The following is a 23,938-nucleotide window of genomic DNA, read 5'->3' as shown; positions in this document are numbered from 1 at the left end:
GGAAAGGAAGAGAGACGGGAAAAGAAGCCACCGGCACCACTGCCACCACAGTTCTGCCGCACGCTGGCAGGATAAAAATATCGGTGCTGCTACCAGACAAAGCAACAAGAGAGAGTCCGTTGTTGCTCCAGACTTCGGAGTTGCTAAATTATTCTCCCAGTTTAAAAGACTGCTAGGAAGGGAACATTTGATAACAAAACGTGTGAATATACCATGTAAACAGGAGAGGGGAAGACTCTGCGTGTTAGAAATGCAGATACTGTGGGCTGTGCCTGATGAGAATGTGTCAAAAAAAAAAAAAAAACTGGAGCGCTAGGAAACCCAGAGATGAGGTAAGCATGACTGTGGATAACACAGAGTAAAACTGGGGTGCTGGGAAACCCAGAGATGAGGTAAACATGACTGTGGATAACACAGAGTAAAACTGGGGTGCTGGGAAACTCAGAAATAAGGCAAACGTGACTGGGAATAACATGGAGTTTAAGAATGAAGAATGTTGCTGTAGCCTGTAATGGCAGCAGCCAGGGGACTGAGGCAGGAGGATAAGGAGCCCCAGGCCAGCCTATAGAGCAGGACCCTACCTCAGAAAAAAAAATAAATGACTAAATTACTATCGAGCATGATGGTTATTCTGTATGCCAAGGGTCTGTCTCGTTACCGACCGACAACTGCCTCTGAACATACTCATTTGCTGAGTCACCGATGGATCTTACAAACTGCTTTTATCTGACCTTGCACCAATATTTTGAAGAAAATGAGAGGCTAAGAAAATGGGAAATCTGAAATTGTTCTCTTGTTCTACTGGAACTTAGTTTTTCAACACTAAAAAGTTCAAAGCAAATTTAATATACAATTGCATGTTAAATATAAATGGCATTTAACTCACGATAGATTATGGCCTCAAGTGTAGAAAAGACAAATCTTTCTTAATGTAAGTGCAAACAATTAGGAATCTTGAATAATTTTAAATGAAAATAGTGTCTCTTACAGCATATACCCTGCAATCTTATAGTTAGCAACCAAGTTAAATTACCAGGCCTAACTTATTGTCATTGCTTAGTATTTTAAGTTATAAACACTTGCAAAAAACATTTCATCTGGTGGCTGTCTGAACAGATCCATGGATAAAGCACTTGCCAAGGAAAGAATTTGCATCCCAAGAATCCATATAAAAGCCACGCAGGTGTGGTGGCCAGCTCTTAGGAGCCAGAGAAAAGGGAATCTCCAGGACAAGTTGGCCAGGTAGACTATCTAATTTGTGAGCTCCGCCACAATTGAGAGACTTAGCCTCACAGTAGAGAATGATCATAAAAGATATCCAGCATCAACACTGTCCTCCAGATACATGTGTGCACGCACACATGCACCCAGACACATGTGAACATATATCCAAACACACACATATACATATGTACGCAGGCACACCACAATACCACACACACATACACATGCAAAACTACAGCAACAAAGCACTTCTGGAGTCCCTGATAAGAACCATTCATTTCTTCAAACATTATGACGGCAGTAAACTTAGCACCTACCATAAAGCCTGCTCCTGCAGCCCCCCATGAAGCCTCTTCCAGGCAGACATTGCTCATCTCAGGGTGTACTTCCTGATGGTGACCTGCCCTTACCTTGCCGCTGACATTTACCCTTCCCCTGGTCCTGCTTCCATGTCTCAAGGTTGTAACTAAATCAATCCAACTCCTCAAATCTCCAAACTGTGTCCACTTCCCCAGCTAATGGGGACCTTAGCGTTATGCCCACAATGTGCACCCCACAGTGCGAGCAACTCTTCCCCCACATTCTCTACCTCTCCATCCAACATCACCCTGTATATAATGGAATCTCATTTCTCTCCCTCTTCCCTTTGTCTGTTCCTCAGGAGCCACCAACGTGAGCTTTCCTAGAAGATAAGCTGTCCGCCACTCTGTGTGTCACCCTTGGTGACAATCCCTGTTGCAACAAATGATGAAACAGACATAGACATTGCTTGACCAGCTTCTTGGGTACATAGGGCTCTGCCTGAGCAGGATAGTCTACAGAAGTCGATGCTCATAAGATTAGGTCAGTGTTTGGTAAACACGGAGAAAGTCAAGAAATAATTCTACAAAGAGATGAGGCATTAACTTGCATAAAGCAATAGGCTTGTAAGTGTAAGCAGAGGGCCAGGGGGATGGGCACTGGAGCACGCCTACTGAAATTCATGGAAGATGGTCATATATGTGGGACAGACATGAAGCCAGAGTGTCAGAGTCTTAGAAAGGGATTTGGTTCGGATTGATGGAGCAGAGAACAAATGTTGGTCCCATCAAAGTACCAAGATGGCCTTGACATTGACATCAGTTGTCAGCCTTAACTTTCCAGAGCCAGTGTTGACTGAGGGTCTGGTCTGTGCCGGGCACTGCTCTGCATGCTAAACACTTTGGAACCAAGGTTAGAAAGTGTCTGCTCTCCAGTTTCCTTAGTGAAGACGAGACAATAAACAAATAAGTATGTGTGCTTATTGTGATATTTCAGGGGCATAGGTTACTTTTTAGACTGTTGCTGTCACCAAATACTAGTACCCAAAGCAACTTAGGGAACTGAATGGATAGATTATTTTGGCTCCTGCTTTAGGGCAGGGTATTGTCCACTGCGGCAGAAGCGCAAGGTGGACGAGAGTGGCTTCCATTCCAGTTCCTAGCGAGTGTTTGTTTTCCTTCCTGAAACCTCAAAACCTGAGCACTTGGGCACTGCCCTTCCCTCTCTGGTGTTCCTGGGCGTGGCCCACTAGCTCCACTTACAGCATCCAGCAGCTTCTTTAGCCCACAGCTCCAAACCCCTCCATATCTGTTCCACAAACCAGTTGCAAAGATCTCCAAAATGAAGTGCTCAGATTCTCCCAGCACCAGTACCATTCTCAGTCCCAACTCTGGGCATCAGTTCTTCACCTGGGTGCAACAATCAAACTGCCTGACAAAGACAACTCAAGGAAATAGGGTTTGTTTGGGCTCAACACAGGAGAAGAAATAGTCCGTCATGATGGGAAGGCGTGATGGCCGGAGTGCGATGCCACCATCTACACACGGTGTGCAAGAAGAGAATCTGCTGTACTCGGTTCACTTTTCTCTCCTTTTCTTCAGTCTGGGACCGCATCTCATATAGTGATACTGCCCACATTTGGGCAGAGCCCCTCATCGTTTCAACTCTTCCTCAGATAGACCCAATATTACGTCCCTTAGGTGATCCCAAATCCACTCAAATGGACAACAAAGGTTAACAGTTGCAGAATTACCCAGGCTGTGGTTTTGAAAGTGAGCTGGAGAGCACCGAGGTAGCGGGGTGCTCAGAGGAGAGCACCAAGGTAGCGGGGTGCTCAGAGTAGGTTTCTTGATCTGAGATGTCTCTGTGTTAGTTCATGGGAAGTGAGGGCAAGAGCCATGCATGCGTCTGAGAGGAGAGGGTTTCGGAAATAAGGATCAGTAGGGTAAAGGTCATGAACTGGAACCTGGAGAGCAGTAGGTAGGATCTGCTCGACTGTGAGGTGATCAAGGATAGTCCCTACAGTCAGAAGGACTAGACACAACTCTTGGGGAAAGCCTGAAGATGTCATTTTTTGAGATCTTGGTATAAAATACAGCATTACTAACTTTCAAAAGTACCTAGAGTTTTATCGTTGACCGCCCTTTTTAGCTTACACGTTACTCATTTTTTAATATTTGTGCATATTTTATGTTTCAGAAAAATAGATTTTCATACTATTTGTTTTACTTAATTTTACATTATACATATTTTTATATCAAAAAAGGTCTTATAGATAGGCCTTATCTATAGACCTAATAGTTGTAGATCTCATTCAAAGTCCCTTTGGATGTCCCAATGGTTTCCAAAGAGTTACTCTTACTAGTAACACTCAAGCACATCACTCGGTCTGGATTACCAGGGCCCTTTCCTAAGCATTTACCCATAGGTAGTGAATATATAAAGGCATAAGGATTTTCTGGTGGCCACTATATGTTGTAAGTCGTGAGATTATTTACCTGCTAATGGTATCTGTTACTTTTTCAGAGTAGATGCCTTCTGGCACTGGCTCGTACACTGCCTCCACTATCTGCAAGACAAACAGAAAACAGCAACAGCATCAAAGAGCCATGCTATCTGTAAGCAGTCATTCATGGCTACAACGTGGATTACTAATACATTAATATAACTTGACACATTGATTTTAATCAGGAATGCAAACATCCCAACAAATGAAAATCAATGCCAATTAGACAGTTCTAGAATACAGAATCTTATTCTCCAAGCTGACTAAACCTTAGACTCGTGACAAAGCAATACACGGGATAATATAATATGGTGGCTTGTAGGCCTACGGTAGGATCTGGGGATGTAGCTCAATGGTAGAGTGCTTGTTTAGCATGTATTTGGCCCTAGGTTCCATCTCCACCACCACAAAGAAACAGTAATTGCAAATTTATTTTCATAATTTTTACGACCAATAGGAGTATATGTGTAGTGTGATAGCTATTTTGATGAAAGAGAAAAGACTGGCTTGTGTAGGAAACCAAATAATGCTTGCTTCTGCCTGACAGCTGCATAAGTCACAAGGGTTTTGTGAAGAACAGGGTGTGGCTGTTAGCTTTAGGGGGCCCTTCTGTTCCCCAGGGCCTACTTTAGTAGCCAAGGAGAGCATGTTGGTGCTGCAGAAGGGAGGACTCAGAGTCGCCATCTGATAAAGGATGCAGCCTGCAGCCCAGACGTCAGCCTTCTCTCCATACGGCTCACTCTTCAGGACCTCTGGGCTGAAATACATAAAGAATGTTAATGCACACAGGAAGGGAAATACAGGAGAACTGGAAGAAATCCAATTTTCAACAATTTTGGCGGTGTGGATATAAAAAAAAAAAAGACAGGCATTAAAATGACTCCTAATGACTTTGTTCTATACCCGTACTTCTCTCAACCCTTCTCAGAGAAGCATCTCCTTGCAGTAGATAGCAATCAACACAAAGACTCTCAACTAGTCAATCTGCAGAGAGTAAGAGACTGTGGGGTACTTGGCCCAAAATGAGAAATACATATTATATCCTTCCTCCCAAAACACAGGGATCTTCACCGAAGAGGAGACAGAAAGATTATAAGAACCAGAGGCAGCGTATCCACTGAAATTGCACAGAAAGAGTTGTTTCCAGACTCAACAGGGCAGAGAAGGCAGATGCGCTTATGAACTTATGTCAACTGTGACAGCACACATGAGACTTATGCAAACGACAGCCAGACTGTAAGAATCCCACCACTGTCTGGGGAAGTCCTGGCATGTGACAGATGCTGGGAGAGACGGAGGGAGTCAGTTTCCTCTAACGATACTCCACCTGTTAGGTCTAGCCCAGCCCACAGCAGGCCCAGGCCCTACTGTCAAGACTAGCCTGGAAGTCACAAACTGGACTACATGGGGAAAGAAAAATAACAACTCACAGTTGGATGTGAAGGTATAGAAGGTGGGAGGAGGTGGTTATGAAAGGAGGTATGGGAAAGAGATAAATATGTTCAAAATACATTTTATGAAATTCTCAAAGAATCAATAAAAATTGTTTTAAGACATACTAGTGCTTGAGGGCTGGCAAGAGAGCTCAATCAGTAAAGGTGCCTGCCACCAAGAATGATGGTATGAGCTCGCTTCCCAAGACCCGCAGAGTGGAAGGAGAGACACTGATGAAAATAAGCTGTACTCTGACCTCCACACATCTGTCCACCCCCACCTGACTTCACACATCTGTCCACCCGCCACACACAGTCAATGTAAAAGTAAAATTTTAAAAATGAAAAAATAAGTACCTGACATCCTTAATCACTATTTCAAGTAAACATATATTAAAGAATCTTTTTGAGACTTGGGACATAACTCAGTAGTAAAATGCAGGCTTAGCATATGGGAGATCCACACTCAATCACCAGTACCGTGGAACACAAATAATTAAATACACAACATCCTTGAACTGTGCTGGCCTTGGATGAATCCTGAAACACAATCAAGCAATTCAGCTTGTGCTGGTTAGGTTTATGTCACCTGACACAAGCTAAAGTCATCGAGAGGAGAGAGCTTCAATTGAGAAAATGTCTCCAGTCGGACAGTGGTGGCGTACACTTTTAATCCCAGCACTCTGGAGGCAGAGGAAGGTGGATCTGTGAGTTCGAGGCCAACTTGGCTTACAAAGCAAGTTCCAAGGCAGGCTCCGAAGCTATACAGAGAAAACCTGTCTCAATAAAAGAAGAAAAAAAAAGAAAGAAAGAAAATGTTTTCCTCATAAGATCAGACTGTACATAAGGCTGTAGGGCATTTTCTTAGTGATTAGTGGGGGTGGGCCAGGCCCACTGTGGGTGGTGCCATCCCTGGGCTGGTGGTCCTGGGTTCTATAAGAAAGCAGGCTGAGTAAGACAGTAAGTAGAATTCTTCTGGCAGAGGTACTTACACCTTCGCAATGGAACTCTGCATCCCACCATCCCCTTCTGTGCTGTTGCTTCCTGGATGGCTGTGTTCAAAACCCAGAATTGCCTTTCGTTTCAACTGTGTTTCTAGCTTTGAACAATGGGGTGTGGAAGTGGCATTGAGGCAGGCCCAGGCCTCAGCTCAAGAGTCACAGAGTCCTTCAAGGAGTTTATGTCCACAACCAGAAGGAGATGTCCCAAGTCACTTCTCCCCTCACAGCCTGCCGGATGCAATATACACAGTACAGACCTTTTCCAAAGAGCCCATAAACGAGCGCCTGAGTCTGAAGACACACAGGCCTATGTGTCTAACAATAAATGCCTATTGCTTAAGGTCATGGAGATTTTGTGATGAGGAAGGATGCAGGATGATAATGGAACAATGTATGGATGTGGCCTCTTCCCTTTCTAGGCTGCTAGTTATAAAGCAGGCGCGAGAGGGACCACATTTAAAGATGCTGCGAGAAGCGATCGTGTCCACCTGGGTACTTCTGAAATGCCATGAAACCCCAGCAGCCTGGAAGTGGAGCTTATCTGAGTGGGTCTGTATAGTTGGCGTTTCCATTTAATTTAGTGTGATGGGATGTAGCTCTACTGACAACATCTCGCACCTTGTAGAATAGCTCGGCTAGGAACTCAAAGTATGAGGCGTGCTGGTGCCCATGTGTGAGGGCCACCCTCAGCTTAATATTCTCATTGCTGTCTCTCCTCTTCCTCGATGGCACCATAAAGTTCCCAGCTCACAGCCCTGCTCTCTGCAGCCGGCTGGGAGACTGCCCAGCTCTGGCGCCTAAGCTTTGGCCACAGGATTGGCTTTGGCAAAAGTAAAGCAGGGAAAGTCTTGCAAGATACCTGCTCTGTCTTCCAGTTCTTAAACGCCCTGCAAACACGGCCATTAGGACTGCAGACTGGATGGTGAGCAGCTATCTCCACTACCTGCCCCCAACACCAGCCATGAGGTTACAATGCCTTGGTGAGTCTGGACATCACTGAGAGCCACTGCCAGCATCAAGTATACGGATGGGGTGAGCCAACCATTAAAGCCAATAGTTTAGAGAGAATCTGTCAAAGTGAACTTTCATTGGCATTGGCTTTCTTTGGCCTATAAAGAGATGAGTAAGGCGAAGTGATGCTCATAAAAAGAAGAAAGGTAGGGTGTGATGACTCCGACCTTCAACCTGGATACTCAGGAAACTGAGACGAGAAGGTTATGATTTTAGATACAGCTTGGCTACATTGAGAGCTCGGGGCCAACATAGGCTACCTCATGAGACCCTATTTCCATACAAAACAATAAAAAAAAAAAACACACAAAGAATGTGATGAGAAGTGAGGCACATGAACACGCAGCGAGTGAAAAACAGAGGCCTCTGGGAAAACCAGGCTGGCAGACATGACATTCTGTTCCAGAAGACAGTAAACTTCTATTGCTAAGCCACCCAGCTCTGTTCTGGTATTCTGTTATGGCAGTCCTAGCAAAAAATATGAGTTCTATAAAAAAAAAAAAAAGCTACTCAAGTATTTTTTATCTCCAGCAAGAAACCAGCCTTTGGGAAATATGGCTGAAGTCATACCTAATCACTACTTGCAAATATGTGAGGTGGCAAATAAGTATGTGCTTATTGTTTAAACAATAACTATAAAATAATTCATTGTCTTGCGAATTGAATAACTATAAATCAATTTTATTTATTGCAAAATTGAATAACCTTCGATTTCCTCACATGGGCCGAGTGGATAAAGCAGCCTGGGACCCCCTAAGACTGCTATCCCACTGTGCACCAGTCTGCTTGACTCCAGCCTTTAAGAGAATGGGTAAGAACCGACCTCACTTCCCACTCATCTCCCACAAAAACAGCTTTTCCAGCCTAAACGAATGCAAATGTTAATCTCAAGTTCTACTTCCATCCCTGCCGCTGACTCCAAGTGATGCACGTGTGTTACGGTAATGATGCGGTGAAATCAGGGGGCAGAGGGAAGCACCCTGCAGATGTAGCTTGGGTTGGCAACCCTGAGTACTTCTGGTCAGCTGGGGTCAGCTGGAACCAGTGACAATCTCTATAAACTCTGCTAAGATTTCTGTCAATTTCCCTTTCTTCCGTCTCTATGTAATGTTTCCTATGCTGTCTAATAGAAAAGAAAACAAAGCCCTTTGTCAGGGACAGATGGAAGACACAGGGAGAGAGGTGGAGAATTCTAATTTGGGCTCACTCTTGGTCAAACTAATCCAAGAGGAAGTCTGTGCTGTTGTTCCCTAGAGACTTAACCAATGCACAGAGCATATTATATATGACATTTAACAAAAATAAGAGATCTTTGGAAAAACCAAAAACATCTTCAATTAAGTGTGCAAAAACTGTATTCATTGTACTTTATACACAATAAAAATGTTCAAGTAAACCCAAGGGTAGTGTAGAATTGGACACATGTGGAAGAGTTACATATATCTCTATGAAATATTCTAGTAAACAAATAGGCATAACTCATTTCTAGCTGCCTCTGAAGGAGGCTGGGATAACATTCTCAGAACCACAGATACACCACACACACATACACACACACACAACACCACTCCACACACATACTAACACATACACACACCATATCAAACACATACAACATACACACCACAAGCACACCCCCTCCCACTCCATACACACCACACCACATATACATACCACACACACCCAATCCCACCCCATACATACCATACACATACTATACCACATACACACACACACACTATGTCTGCCTTTAAAGTGTGATTTCACAGAGGACTGAAGGCAAAGGGAGAGAAAAATGAGAAGCAGTTTGATCTAATTGAGAAATAAAGACAAACTGTTTCAATTTTAATTTTTCATGAGTGTTCCCTTGCTGATAAACAATTAAGCTGCTAATTGCAAGTAATTCTTATTTACTCGCTAAACAAGGAAAAATAAATGTTGGACCTCGGCGAATTTCAGAGCATACTAGAACAGAACATTATACTAGTTTTTAAATAATTCACTTTCTTCTCAATGGAACTAAGTGGACAAAATGAGGAAACCCGTGCTGAAAACCTCGGGTGTAGGAGGTGGACTCTTCCATAGCTGTGACACTCAGCAGCTAAAGTTTCACTGTGCTCACTACAAACACACACACACACACACACACACACACACACACACACACCTTGATGGATGGCACAGAGAAGAGAAAAGATGATGTGCAGATGCTTGACACATGCAAGGTTTTAGAAGCACTAAGATGAAAACCAGGCAGAAATATACATTAAAATGACACTTGAGTTACTTCAGCTGTTTTCCACAGACATGCGAAGTAACCATTCTGCTACAGCTGTACAACTGCCCTGGAACAGAACAGGTCAATCACTCATTCCTAAAGCCTGCTTAGCTGCAGCGGGGGGAGCTTATGGAGTAGAGGTAGTCTGCCCTGCAATGGGTTATAATCGGAGGCAACAGCGGGAACTCTGTTTAGCGTCACAGAGGTGCAGATGGCCATAGGCACTGGAACATCAAGCCAGCTGAGGCCCAGAAACGCAAGGCCCAGCAGCAATGGTCACACAGCATCAACACCCTGCTTCTTGTTTCTGTATTCAACAGAAAGAATCAGAGCTCACTTCAGGACTGGCTGGCTCTAGGGCTAAGGCTGAAAACCTATCAGCAAACAAAACTGTCTCATAATGAAAGGAGTATGTCACAGGGTACAGAGGCAGAATATGGGGCAGTAGAAGAAAGACAATAAATGCAGTAGCTTGCTAGTCAGGTTGGCTGCCATTAGTAACATGCCACAGACTACAGGAAGTGACAGGTATTTCTTTTTCGAAGCTCTGAAGGCTTGGAAGTTCATGGGGATTGTGCCAGCCAGTTCAAGTTCCCAGTAAGGGCTCTATTCCTTCCTTGAAGACAGCCCTTCCTCGCTGAGTCCTTTTATGGTGCTGAGGAATGGAAGAAATCTCTCTGGAGTCTGTTTGAATAAAGGTGCTAATCTCACCATGAGGCTCACCCTCTATGGTAGTTCTGAATGTAACTGATCCCCATAATCTCATAGGGAGGGGTACTATTAGAAGGTGTGGTTTTGTTGAAGTAGGTATGGCCTTGTTGGAGGAAGTGGGGCGGTTCCCACCTAAGTATCCAGCTATTCCCTACCACCTGGCAACTCTGCACATGGCCTATGGGAACGGGGACTGGAGGTGAGGGCAGACTAGAGTAGGTGCTCCATCTCTTCAGCCTGCTGGGTCAAGCCTTTCGGTTTGGGGAAGGAGTGTCCACACCCCTGTAGTTACCCTTCACTTATTCTCTGTAAGGAAGCCCAATACACTGCTTTCTGAAAATAAACTTGGGCAGAATCATGCCTTAATCTGTCATTGTCACCTAGGGAGAAGGGTTAGACATTGCCTTCATCTAATCCCTGGGAAAGAATATTGGCCATAGGCCTTGTATGGATTCTGAGCCACTGAAGTGTGCCTTTGATGGGAACTGGGAGACCAAGGTCACCTCCCTAGTCATTTTCCTGTCCCAGACATGAGGTAAATGGCTTTTCGCCCACATGTTCTGACCAGACGAGCTGCCTTGCCATAGGCCCCCAGTAGGACCCTCCAATACTGAAACCCCTAACATGTCTATGTGTCACAGAAAAGCTTTTCTCTGTCAGCGTCCATCCACAGGCATTTACCACAGTGCAGGAAAGCTGATGAACACGTCCCCCAAGAAACCAGAATAGCTGGGCAGTGGTGGTGCACGCCTTTAATCCCAGAATTTGGGAGGCAGAGGCAGGTGGATCTCTGTGAGTTGGGGGCCAGCCAGGTCTACAGAGTGAGTTTCAGGACAACCAGGGCCACACAGGGAAACCTTGTTTGGGGGGAGCGGGGTGGGAGAAAGAACAGAATACAATACCCTTTCCAAACTTTAGAGCTAATGTTTGGGGGGAGCGGGGTGGGAGAAAGAACAGAATACAATACCCTTTCTAAACTTTAGAGCTAAGTTTCTCTCCTTTGATCACATTCCTGAATTTGGCCCGGCCTTAGTCTAAGCTACCACACAGCTTTCTCTGGCCCACCCTGAAAACAGGCTGACCTTGGTCTGTTGTGGGGTCACAGCTCCCTTCTGCATCCTACATTCAGGAAGATTTCTCCAGCCAGGCCGGCCCTGTCTGTGGGGGAAAGAGAAGCCAGCTCCCTGACTTTGCATGTCTGTGGTCTCAGGGTGGAGCAATGGATGCCCTGTCTGGGCTGCAACAGCCTCCTCTCCTCCTTGGAAGAATCATTTCAGATAAGGTCTCTCCTTACCTCGGCATGGATTTGGTTCTTCTTGAGTTTAGATAACTTACTTGAAGACTTGTTTCTGAGAAGGGTAGGGATGGAGCAGGAGCCGATGGGGTGGGAGAGGATGCAAAAGAGGAACTGAGCTTGCTTTCATGACAATGATGCTACCTGGTACTTGACTCTCTGATTAGAGGCAAAACTGGAGATGCGGAGGAGGGAAGCCAGCACTTCCTCTGGGCTTTGGAGTGAGCATCAGCAAGAGGAACACAAGGCCCCAGCTTGGAGGAATAGTGTAAGAAAGAGCTCCTTGTCCCCCTGGTTAGTGGGATGGTACAGCAGAAGTGGAAGTCATGTGGAGGAAAAGAAATAAGGGGCCACTTGTATCCGACCGAGCAGGGTCAGGGCTCATCTCCTGGAATCAGAGATGTCCTTCTGCTCTAGGCGACACTCTTCAGAAACAGCAATGGGACCGTCCCCAAATGCAAAGCGGATCCCTTTGCTACCTCCATGGACAGAGCATGCTTCCTCCCCTAAGTCACCTTTGTCAGGACATCTTACTATAGCAACAGGAAGCAAAACTAAGAAGGGGATCACGAGGTGGGCAAATGGTGTTGAAGAAGGTGAGGGTGGAGACAGAACATAAGAGGCCACTCAAAGTCGAAAGATACATCTAACAGGGGCATGGCGGTGAAGAAGGAGACAGGAAACCAATAACAACTGAATGCCATAATGAAAGCTAATACTTAGTATGCAATTAGTTAGTTAATTACTTTCTGATAACTCTTGGGGCTAAGTTTTACTGCTCATGCCACCACAGAGAAGGAAGTTCAAGCAGTCCCAGGCTCTGTCACAAGCCAGCAACTCTGAGCGGTGACAGCTGGACTCTGCCACTAAGTTCAATGAGTTAGCTCTATTACAACCTAGAGCCTAGGACACTGATGTCCACAGTAATCTGTTTCGTAAATCTATAGGGATGACCCTAAGGTACTCACAGGGTTGTCTCTCTCTGAGGATGCCGAGCAATTGCTGCATCCAGAAGAGAGTTCCCAGCAGGCACCTGCACTGGGTTGACCTCCCTCTCCCCTGAATGTCTTCCCATTCTTTTTCCACCCCCACTGTCATTTCCCACCTTCTCACCTGTGTGCCCCAATAGCTAGTTCCTAAACTGAAGCACTGGAGGATGCTCACCCTGCCTCCCTTGGACTTCTCAGATGTCAGGTCTCCTCTCCACCTGATATTTTATATGAATTCCTAACTCCTAGTGTGTCCCCATCTCACACTAATGGCTCACACTTATACCTAACCGTCCAGGCATCAGTTCATTCATCAGAAGACAAGATGATAGGTGATAGATTAAAAATTTCTAAGGACTAGACTATTGACCATGAATAATCAGAGAAATAACAGGGCTGAGACAGGTCGTTAGTTGAAGAGTCTGTGAAATTAATGAAATTAGTGCTTTGAGAGAAGTGGAGGAGGGTCAATGAGAAAGTGTCTCATTGATAATGTAAAGATGTGGGTGGCACTGTGAAAGTGACGCCTGGGGACATCGTGAAAGAAAATGTTTCCCTAGCCAATGCTGGCAGTACTGATGCAGGACCCCGAGGCGCTTGGGTCATGATCAGGGCCAAGTGTTTGGAGACTCGGTTCATGATCGGAGTGATTCACCTGGTAATGTTTGCATCAGGAAGAGATGGAGAAGGAAATTTCACATCCCACCGAGTGTATTAATCTGTTAAGATGCACATTTGATTCCCAGGTATTGATTTGCACTCCCATCTCACCTGACTGCCTTGAAGAAAGAAAGTGTGGGGTGGTGGGGTATAGCAGAAGGCTCAGCAGTTGAGAGTGCTTGCTGCTTTTGCAGATGACCCAAGTTTGGTTCCCAGCACCCAAGTTGGGTGGCTCACAATTGCCTGTAAATCCAACTCCAAAGGATCTAATGTTCTCTTCTGGCCTCTGTGGGCACCTGTACTCATATAAACATACATTTATATACACACACATAATTAAAATTAAATAAATCTTATTTTGAAGAAAAGAAAACTATTGCTTCACTGTGAACCAAACAGGAAACAAAAACGTACAATTGAAAAGAACACTGGTGTTGAGGAATTTGTACTGCGCAACCATGGAGCCCAAGGTCTCTCTACCCTCTGGGTACAGAATCTAACCAAGGTGGTACAATAAATGGTATCTGTTGGCATATATGCTTAATTTGAACTGTGAAGTAGCCGATGCAGAACTCAAGATAACTCGGCTGGAGATTTAGCAGCACAGAGCAAATACAATGTGTTTATCTGTGTATACATGTGCACACTCAGGTCTACATAAATACTTATGTGTGCTTCTGGGGCTGCTTGTGTTTGCGCGAGATGGATAATGTGCTACTGAGAACTGGATCAATGATAATCACCACGGTGGGATATGAGTCAATAAGAATTAATGAGGAGGAAGGAATTTGGGGCACTGAGGAGGAATGAAGGTCTAGGTGCATTTTCTGGAAGGAAAGCCATTACACTTCAGTATCTGGTAAATACAGAGGAGCATCATGCAAACGTCTTCATCCTTCCTTCTAAGACCCACTTATTACAAGTCCCACCAGAGGAGAAGGCAAAAGGCAGCCATGCTGCTGTGTGTCAACATCACAGCCTCATCCTGGAGACATCACTGTCTAAAGTCTGCCATCACACTGCTCTCGGCTCACAGGCACAAGCTGCCACCAAACAGATCATCAAGATGTGCTCAGAGACCCTCCTGGGTGTTTCTAGAACACAAACTCCTGAGCAGGGGAAAGACAAATGATGTCATGGCATCGTTCCCTGTTGCTGTGTAAGGAAACTGCTCCAGGGACAGCTATAGTCCGACACGGCAGCTAAGGCACAGGAGTACGGTCTGGGAGCTGGTCACTTTTAATCCACAGTCAAGAAGCACAAAGTAAAGCAAGCAGGCATGGGTTCAGTTCCTTTCCTCTATTTCATACAGTCCAGGGTCCCAGCCATAGACTTCCCCTGTCCTGTGTAAAAGGTGCTAGTGGTGATAATGTCATCAAGCTGTCCTTTGCAGGAGACTAATTTGGGATCAGTATGTGACCTCTCCCAGCTGTGCCATCCAGGTCAGATCCCTCCTGATGTCTGCCTTTCTTAATGACTTTTTCCACTTCTGGGTGTCTCCCAGAAAGATGCTCATTCTTGGTGTGGGAGGTCCTTCTGTCTATATGCTGCTTTTATTGGTTAATGATTAAAGAAAACTGGCTTGGTCTATAGCATGGGAGGAGGAAGGCTGAGTTAGGAGAAGCCATGGATCTGCTGTCTGAGACAGATGCTGGGAACTTTAGCTGGTAAGCCACAGCCACATGGCAATATACAAAATAATAGAGATGGGTCAGTTTAGGATATGAGTATAGCCAGAAATATGCTTAAGCTATTGGTCAAACGGTATTGCAAATAATATGGTTTTCTGAGTGGTTATTTCATGGCTGGGTGGCCGGACAAATAAGCAACCCTTCCCCAAACACATCCACAGAACCATCACCCTCTAACCAGGTCACACCCATGGGCAAAACATGTTCTCACCCTGCAAGTTTGCAGGGATGTTCTGCAGCAAACACTACCAGCAAAGATAGGCCTCACCACCTCCAGACAATGATACAATGATACCCAGGTCCAAGTTGTCGTTCTGCCAACAATACGTGTACTGAGCAAGTGCTGTGTAACTCATGCTGCTACAGGACATGTCTACATAGGGGCACGCAAGGACCACACAGCCCTGGCCTTGGAGGATGCATGTTCTTGCTAAGGAGACTAACACAAATGTTAACAAAAGTATATGAAGTGCTGCAAAGGAAATAGACTACTTATAACAGACAAAGTTTATCTTGTGAGCTGGTACAGCTCTGTTCTTTGGCCTCATAAAAGTTATTTAAGTGGGGATATAAATAAATATGAAAAAAATATAAAAATGTAAAGAGCTTTTTAAAGACTGCATAGCCCAGTTAGCCTTGAACTCGGAGGATGTTCCTGCCTCAGTCTCCAGGGTGCTGGGATTTGAGGGGTGTGGCACTATGGCCAGTTGGTACACTGCTAATTGTTGAAATAGGAGCGGCAAGGCTGCGTCCCCGGCACCCGGCCGCCCGCATGGCTAGCTTATACCCAGAAATAATTACACGGAAACTGTATTCTTTCAAACACTGCCTGGCCCGGATAGTTCCAGTTCCTTATGGCTAGCTCTTACATATTGTTCTAACCCATTTCTAATATTCTGTGTAGCCCACGAGCTGGCTTACCAGGGAGGATCTTAACCTGCGTCTGTCTGGAGCGGGAGAACCATGGCGACTCCTCACACAGCTTCTTTTTCCCAGCATTCTCCTCTGTCTACTCCGCCTACCTAATTTTCTATCCAATAAAATGGGCCAAGGCAGTTTCTTTATTAATAAGAAATCACTCCCACATCATTTCCCCTTTTTCTGTTTAAACAAAAAAGAAAGGCTTTAACTTTAACATAGTAAAATTACATATAACAAAACAGTTATCAAGTAAGAATTACAGTTACAATATTTATATCTATTTTATCTCTTATCATAACTAAGGAAAACTATAACTAACCATTCTTCAACTCCATCAAAGACTCCAGAAGGATATAATATTACCTATCAAACAAGAAATAAGAAAACTCTAGAAATGACAGAGACATCTCGCTGCCTGGACAGTCACCCAAAGTTCCTCTGTACCGTTGGGGCATCCATCTTCGGCCTACAGGCCCATAGTATCCAGCAGACATTCTCATCAAGCAAGAAATTCCAAAGACAGTTCAGTCACTTTTTGCTGTGTCCTGCAGAATGTCTCACAGACTCTTTCATGAAGCAGGAACCCCAAAAGGTCATCTCACCTTTAGGCAAGTTCAGCAGTCCTCTCTCTGCGGGTTCTCTGTGTCCAGTTTATGCAACAGTCCAGGCAAGAGCAGTTTCTTGCCCAAATGGCTATCAAACTCCATAAGGATTCTCTTCGATGCCCATCTTCCTCTTGAAATAGATTGGTGCTGCCAGGAGCAAATGTGTCTCATTGTCATGAAAAACCCTAAGTTATTAAAATATCTTAAATGCCATATTCTGCAGCCTTTGAAAGATATGAAGAATGCCTATCTAACTAAAATATCTCTCTATATATCTAGAAAATCTAACTAACATGACTACAAGCTTAAGTATTAGCGATGATTATCCATTAACAACCTATATTTCCTAATTATACATTACATTTTTAAATGAACTACACAATCACAATACCTTAATCAAGATCAAAAATACATATACATATAACAAAATTGACCATAAAATCCATACCAATGCAAATTATTCATATCTATATCATATCCCCCTTTAAATGTAAAAGAACATTTATAAACAATATTTGGGAACATGGGCGTAGTTTTTTCTCTCCAAACTGCTTCCTGCTGAATAGGGGCGTCGTTAATTAGGTTGTTCATGATATAACCTGTGTGCTAGTTTCATCTCAGTTGGCAATTGAGCGAAGCAATTTTTTGAGGGTGTTCACAGCAACCTTTCAGGAGGGCGTGGTCTATCATACCAAATCGGAATAGATGCAATCCACAGGGTCTCATCCTCTGCAAAAACAAAAGAAGACCCTCTCCAAAGCATCATATCCTTAGACCCAAATTCTGAAATCATAATACCCTCATGAAATCCATTTTGGTTTAGCTTGGCAGCCCATATAATGAAATGTCTCTCTGTACTTAGCTCCTTCACAGTCAAAAATTTTAAAGAAAACACAATGTACATAATCCAGACTCTCTGTGAATTTTCCATTTTTACGTGGCTTATTTTTCTTTATTTCTCTTAATCTATAACTATCTGTACTTCTGTACTCTGTCTCTTTAAAGACTTTACCCTTTTTCTTTTTAAGACATTAACTTTTTTATATTCTTTTTCTTCTCTTTCCCAAGCCTACGTACATTCATCCAACAGTGTCTGAATCTGTTTTATTGTGAATCTGTAATTTTTTTACTATCCAGGAGCACTTTGTTTTGCGCCTTTAAATCACTAAGCGCTTAAGAATCTAAGCTGTGACATTCCTAGGTCAAAAACAGGTACTGTATGCTGGCCCCGCCCAGTCCAACATGGCGGAGCCGCTCGTGCCTCTGATCCTTGCACATTGCACCATTAGCATGGCGGAGCTGCTTGTGCCTCTGAGCTGCGGCACACAATGTCCCCCTTTTAGGCACACAGCAGTCTAGTTGCCATCAAACAAATCGTAGCACTTTAATCCAAATGCTCCATTCATAAGCTCTGTCTCCCGCCGGAGCCAGACAGAGATCACAATGGCGGCACAGCCCAGAAAGCCGGCATTTTAAAACAGCCAGTTTTTTCCTGCTGCCGAGTCAGGACAATTTCTTTGCGGCACGCAACCCAGAAACAGCAAAAAGCTGTCTTAAATTCTCTCTCTCTCCTTTTTAAGCCCTCTCAGGTTTTTAAGTGGATTTAGCCCATCACGTCTGGGCGCCATCTGTTGAAATAGGAGCGGCAGGGCTGCGTCCCCGGCACCCGGCCGCCCGCATGGCTAGTTTATACCCAGAAATAATTACACGGAAACTGTATTCTTTCAAACACTGCCTGGCCCGGCTAGGTCCAGTTTCTTATTGGCTAGCTCTTACATATTGTTCTAACCCATTTCTAATATTCTGTGTAGCCCATGAGCTGGCTTACCAGAGAGGATCTTAACCTGCGTCTGTCTGGAGTGGGAGCATCATGGCGACTCACTCACTCAGCTTCTTTTTCCCAGCATTCTCTTCTGTCTACTCCACCTACCTAATTTTCTGTCCTATGAGGGCCGAGGCAGTTTCTTTATTATTACAAGACCCACCTCCATCAGCTAATGAATAAATTTTATTATTTTTAAGCAAATAAGGAATTTCTTATTCTACAAGATAGGTAATCGATGTCTTAAACTGAATGGTGTCTTAAACCTCCCACCACCTGCTGGGAACCCATTCACTAAGCCGATAAGCTGATATGCGGGGAGTTATCAACAAAAACACAGATGCCATATGGTCTGAGGAGGATGAAGAAAACTCAAGCCCCAAACATCTTTCCTGAGGCAAATGCTAGATGAACAGATCTAAACTCCACAGTCCAATATGGCTGAAGAAGGCAAGAAATGCATGCCACTTTCATCAATGGACAATAGAGAAGACACTGGCTGGGAGCCTGAGCAGCTTCTCACACTGAGGTCTCTCTAACCTCCCACCACCTGCTGGGAACCCATTCACTAAGCCGATAAACTGATATGCAGAAAGTTATCAACAAAAACACAGATGCCACATGGTCTGAGGAGGATGAAGAAAATTCCAGCCCCAAACATCTTTCCTGAGGCAAACATCTGAGTTCTCACAGACAAAAGATCTTTCCTTTTATGTCACACACAAGATATTTCTGGAAGGTTAGTAATGGAGGAAGGGATTTAAGCCTGAGAAATCCAGGGCCAGCTTATGTATGTTTGATCAGAACTATCAGATAGGATAAACTGAGTGGCAATAGTCCAACATGGCATGACGTCCAAGGTCACACAGTAAGGCATCATTATAGCGACTTTCCTAAGATTAGATTGGGGTTAAAACAGAAAGCGGGAAACAAGGGTCGATGAGTCTTTTCTTACACTGTTCCTTGGAATCTAAAACTCCAAACTCTGACACAACAGGAGGCCACTTTCTTCTGAGGCAGTGGCCCTTGGGAGGACAGAGTACATAGGAAGAGGATTGATTGCAAGTTCAAGGCCAGTCTGAGAGAGAGAGAGAGAGAGAGAGAGAGAGAGAGAGAGACTATCACAACAACAGCAGCAACAACTACAACAACAAATGCAGCTGCTCTGCTTTGCAGCATTCTGGTTTGCCCCAGATTCCATTTATACCAATCTGACTAAAAACTGTGGTTTAAGACATAAGCAGCTGTGCTTCTCAACCTACGAGTCACAACCCGTTCAGGGCCACATATCAGATATCCTGCTTGTCAGATATTTACATTATGATTCATAATGGTAGCAAAATTATGGTTATGGGGTAACAACAAAAATTATTTTATGGTTTGGGGTCACCACAACATGAGGAATTGTATTAAAGGGTCGTAACATTAGGAAGATTAAGGACCACTGGTCTAAGGACACCTGCCTACAGGATGGATTTCCATGAGCCCCACTCGCACTGTGACCATTACTCAGCATCTGTGAAAATAATCCCTGGTCTATCTTTCAGCAGGCACTGGAAAATTTCAGAACAGGAGGGAACAAAGCACTTTCCTTAGCTCCAGATTTGATGTGCTTCCTTCAGAGATGGTGGCTCTCTACATGGATAGAGTGGATAGAGAGAACATTACAGTGACAGCCAAGATTCTGTGTGGCTGGAAGGAACACTACAGCCATGGTTCCAGCTCCGTGTGACTGGACGGAACACTACAGTGATGGTCCAGGCTCTGTGTGGCTGGAGTGAACGCTGCAGTGATGGCCGAGGATCTGTGTGACTGGACGGAACACTACAGTGATGGTCCAGGATCTGTGTGGCTGGAAGGAACACTGCAGTGATGGCCGAGGCTCTGTGTTACTAGAGGGAATGATACAATGGTGCCCAGGTCCAAGGCAGTTTCATGCTCAGTTTCTTTTCAGCATTTTGGGGGCTGCAAAACACACTCGTTTTTTAATATAAATTTAAAATAATTTAAACATAACAAATTTCAATGTATTCAAGTGGTTTTTACCTCTTTTTTTCTTGGATATTTAACATGGTGGAAAGAGGGAAAGATAAAAGATGGACTGAGGACTGCAAGCTATGCATTGTGCAGGGAACTTGAGAGATAATTGCCTCATGGTTAAGAAAAGAAGCAAAAAAAAGGGGCGCTCCTGCCCAGGAGAGATGGCCATAATCAATGAGAGACAGGGGCTCCCGAGAGGGTCATTACAAATTCAACACACGCCAAACATTAAAGTGACTGAGTATAGCAATGAAAACGATAATCAACTACACCAACATACTACAGCACTCAGGACAAGGGGATAAAGTCCCTAGCGTGGCAGCCATTTGCTGCTTGTGAGAGGGACAATTACAGATTTGGGAAGCCTACATAAAACCCCACGGAAACAAAGCAGAAAGGATTATGCAGACTAAATTCAATATTTTTTAGTATATAATACATTTGCAATAGCATACACTAATAAAAATGCAATGTTTCACTTACATAAATGAGGCTTGAGCAGATTTGAATAGTTTGTCAATATGTACACCTGAATACATACATATTGAGCAAGCTGGTCTGAAAACAAACCATGTACTTTTGGAGGGACGACAGACTAGCACTTAGTCTTCTGCAAAGAGCCCAGATTGACCCGTCTGTGTGCCTGCCATTAGCAGCCCCTTTTATAATTCCTTCTAGGTTTGATCTTGAGGCTGGCTTTAGGCAATAAGGCACGTTGATAGACACAGAGGCCTGGGAAGTGCTCTCTTTTTCAGACTTCTTGGTACATTCGCTCCCAGATCCCAGTTCCAGAATGTCCAAACACAGTGCCAGCGTAGCCATGAACAGGTCATATGGAAGTCAGTGGAGGAGTTGGCCCCCAGCTACAGGGGAGAGAGAGTACAGGCAGCAAGCAGTGTCTACCTCCTTCTCACCAGGGCAACCACACAGCACGGCGAGCTGTTCTCGTCAGACTCATTCCAGAGCACAGACCTCGAGCAAATAAATGACCAGTTCTCTCATAAAATCAACACATGCTTTGGTAAATGCTGTACAATGAAATTTTTAAAAGATGTGAATTAAAGAAAATACCCCTACATCATCGATGAGGCAGAGAAAAAATTAAAAGATACAACGAAAATAAAACACGACAGTAAAATTTGGGATTGTGAAAAGAATACGATGAAAGCATTAAAACTATCCAATATCATTTTTAAAGTTTTTTTATAAGACCTAAAGAAGTAGAAAAGCATCTTGTGTTTAAAAAATCTGATGACTTGCTATTGCATAAACAGCCATATTGGTTTTCTCTAGGTCCTGTGACAACCAGATCTTTAGAGGCGTAAGGCACATTTATAGTTGAATGGCTCTACCATAGTTCTTGTTGGACTAAAATGGCAGTTTGGGATGATTGCATTCCTTTCTGAAGGCTCTAGGGAGCTTCATTTCCCTGCTCAGTAAGGTTTCCAGAGAGTGGCCAAGCTCCTCAGCCAAGACTCCAGTGGGAATCTATGCTAGCAAGCAACTGCAATCGAGCCTTCATGGCCAGCACTCACCCTCACAATCGTCTGCCTCTTTTCTCATGATGAGAGGCACCTACCACTCCACTGTGCACCCCCTCCCATTCCACCTTCTACCTTAATTCCTGCTCATTGTTGGACAATATATTCACAGGTATGGACCTTTGGGAGCTAGGTCACGTCTCTGAGATTTAAGACAGCTAAATTTTGTGAAGATTGACAAGCTAATCCTAAAACTTATATGAAAATAATAGAATGCAGAATGGGAAAAATATTAAAAAATAAAAGCAAAGTTGGAGAGCTTATTGATGCGGGATGCCCTTTTGTATATGTGTTGCTTTTATTGGATAATAAACAAAGCGGTTTTGGCCAATGGCTTAGCAGAGTAAAGCCAGGCAGGAAATCCAAACAGAGATATAGAGAGAGTAGGTGGAGTCAAAGAGATGACATGTAGCTGCTGAAGGAGAAGGATGCCAGATCCTTACCAGTAGGCCACAGCCTCGTGGTGATGCAGAGATAATTTAAAATGTAATAGCTAGCTAGGAATATGACTAAGCTATTGACCAAACAGTGTTGTAATTAAATAGTGTCTGTGTGATTATTTGGGTTAGAGTAGCTGGGAAATGAACTAACAGTCTCCATTTACACTTGTACTATGTACTATGCATAGCTCAGCCCTTTCCCTATAGCAGCTTCTGCGGGTGGCCTTCTGGACACTGGCACTTCTGTAAGCTAACAATGAGCAACTGCATGCTGGGCAAGGTATAGGAGTGAACATGGAGGGAGGACCAACGTCCAGAGAGCATCTCTCTCGGAGGAAAAAGAAATGTAGAAGGCAGTGAGGATCAATAATGTTCTTTCCTTTGGGAAAGTTTCAGTGAGTATTGATTATACAAAATCCTGGGTCCCGCTGCAAATCTGCATACATGCATATAATGTACATTGGCTATATTGACTCCCCTTGGCTACCCTGACCTGCCAAAACCCATTTCTCCTCTTTCCTGGCAATGCCCTTTTCTGACGTTCATATTGTCTTTTCTTTTTCTTCAAAACAATTAAATAAATAGAATAGAATGTATTTGAAACCTAGTATATATAAATGTACATTTGTTATACTCACAAAATGTTTCACAATATAAAAGAATGAAAACATATTGAATGGTTAATGGTAAGTGGTAAAAATATATGTAATCTGCATTTTTCTCAATGTTTATGCATTTTTCAAATCCTTTCAACCAATGCTAACTTCTTTTATAATGATAATAAACAATCCAATACACATTGTTTTCCAAAAGCTATCATTGCCAGAAACTTTAGGGCAAGAACTATAAAATGTACTTTTATTAACCTGTAATTAATATATGCTTTAAGATGAGCCTGTATAAAATCTCCTTTTTACATCAAAAGGTCCACAGGTATTTTGAATAGTTTGATGCTGAGAAATATCTTTCCCTCAAATGCAAACCAACATTTAAAAGCTACCACTTGCACCTTTCCAAGTTGTAACAGCTAGTCGGGAACTAAAATGTAGATAATTACAGCATCCGCAGTCATTCCAGTCAAGTAAGAGCCTTCTAAAAACATGACCTCAAACAACCCAGGGCTGTCTGAACACTCTCGCCCAAGCTATTACTGCAAATTACCCTGTGCAGAGCTATATTTAATAGATAAAAGGGTTTCTTTTAGGGCCAGAATGTCTAACTCAACAGTGTCCAGAGATTTTTTTTTTAGAAGTCTCTTTTAGCAGTAAAATACAGAAGCACAATTTTTGAGAGAATTGGCATGCAGATGGGTAGCACCTTGGGGCTCACTTTGAGTCCTCTCCTTTCCTCTTGGCTCCCCTGTATTAAAGCAAGTATCCTCAGACTCCGGGTTCCAACTTCCCTGAGTGCCTCTGCTGGCTGCGGCCCTGGCTCCTCCTGCATCCCCTATGATACCTCTCTTTGCCTTCCA

At 43.8% G+C, this 23,938-nt stretch overlaps 1 protein-coding gene across 2 annotated transcripts in view; it reads right to left on the bottom strand.

Annotated features, from left to right (window-relative positions):
• The window catches only part of Nek10 (NIMA related kinase 10), a 167,890-nt gene that overhangs the window by 55,353 nt on the left and 88,599 nt on the right, over positions 1-23,938 (bottom strand). For both annotated transcript variants that reach the window (XM_050160509.1, XM_050160508.1), the window contains exons 24-25: positions 4,658-4,787; positions 4,023-4,093 (exon numbers count right to left, since the gene is read on the bottom strand). In XM_050160509.1, the coding sequence (XP_050016466.1) occupies positions 4,023-4,093; positions 4,658-4,787 (201 nt within the window). The remainder of the gene's footprint in view (positions 1-4,022; positions 4,094-4,657; positions 4,788-23,938) is intronic.

This window comes from Alexandromys fortis, unplaced genomic scaffold, assembly GCF_014885135.2.
Source record: "Alexandromys fortis isolate MF-2015 unplaced genomic scaffold, M_Fortis_MF-2015_v1.1 scaffold_116, whole genome shotgun sequence".
NCBI lineage: Eukaryota > Metazoa > Chordata > Mammalia > Rodentia > Cricetidae > Alexandromys > Alexandromys fortis.
Note: the sequence above shows the minus strand (reverse complement) of the source record. Positions and strands in the feature narration are given on the sequence as shown.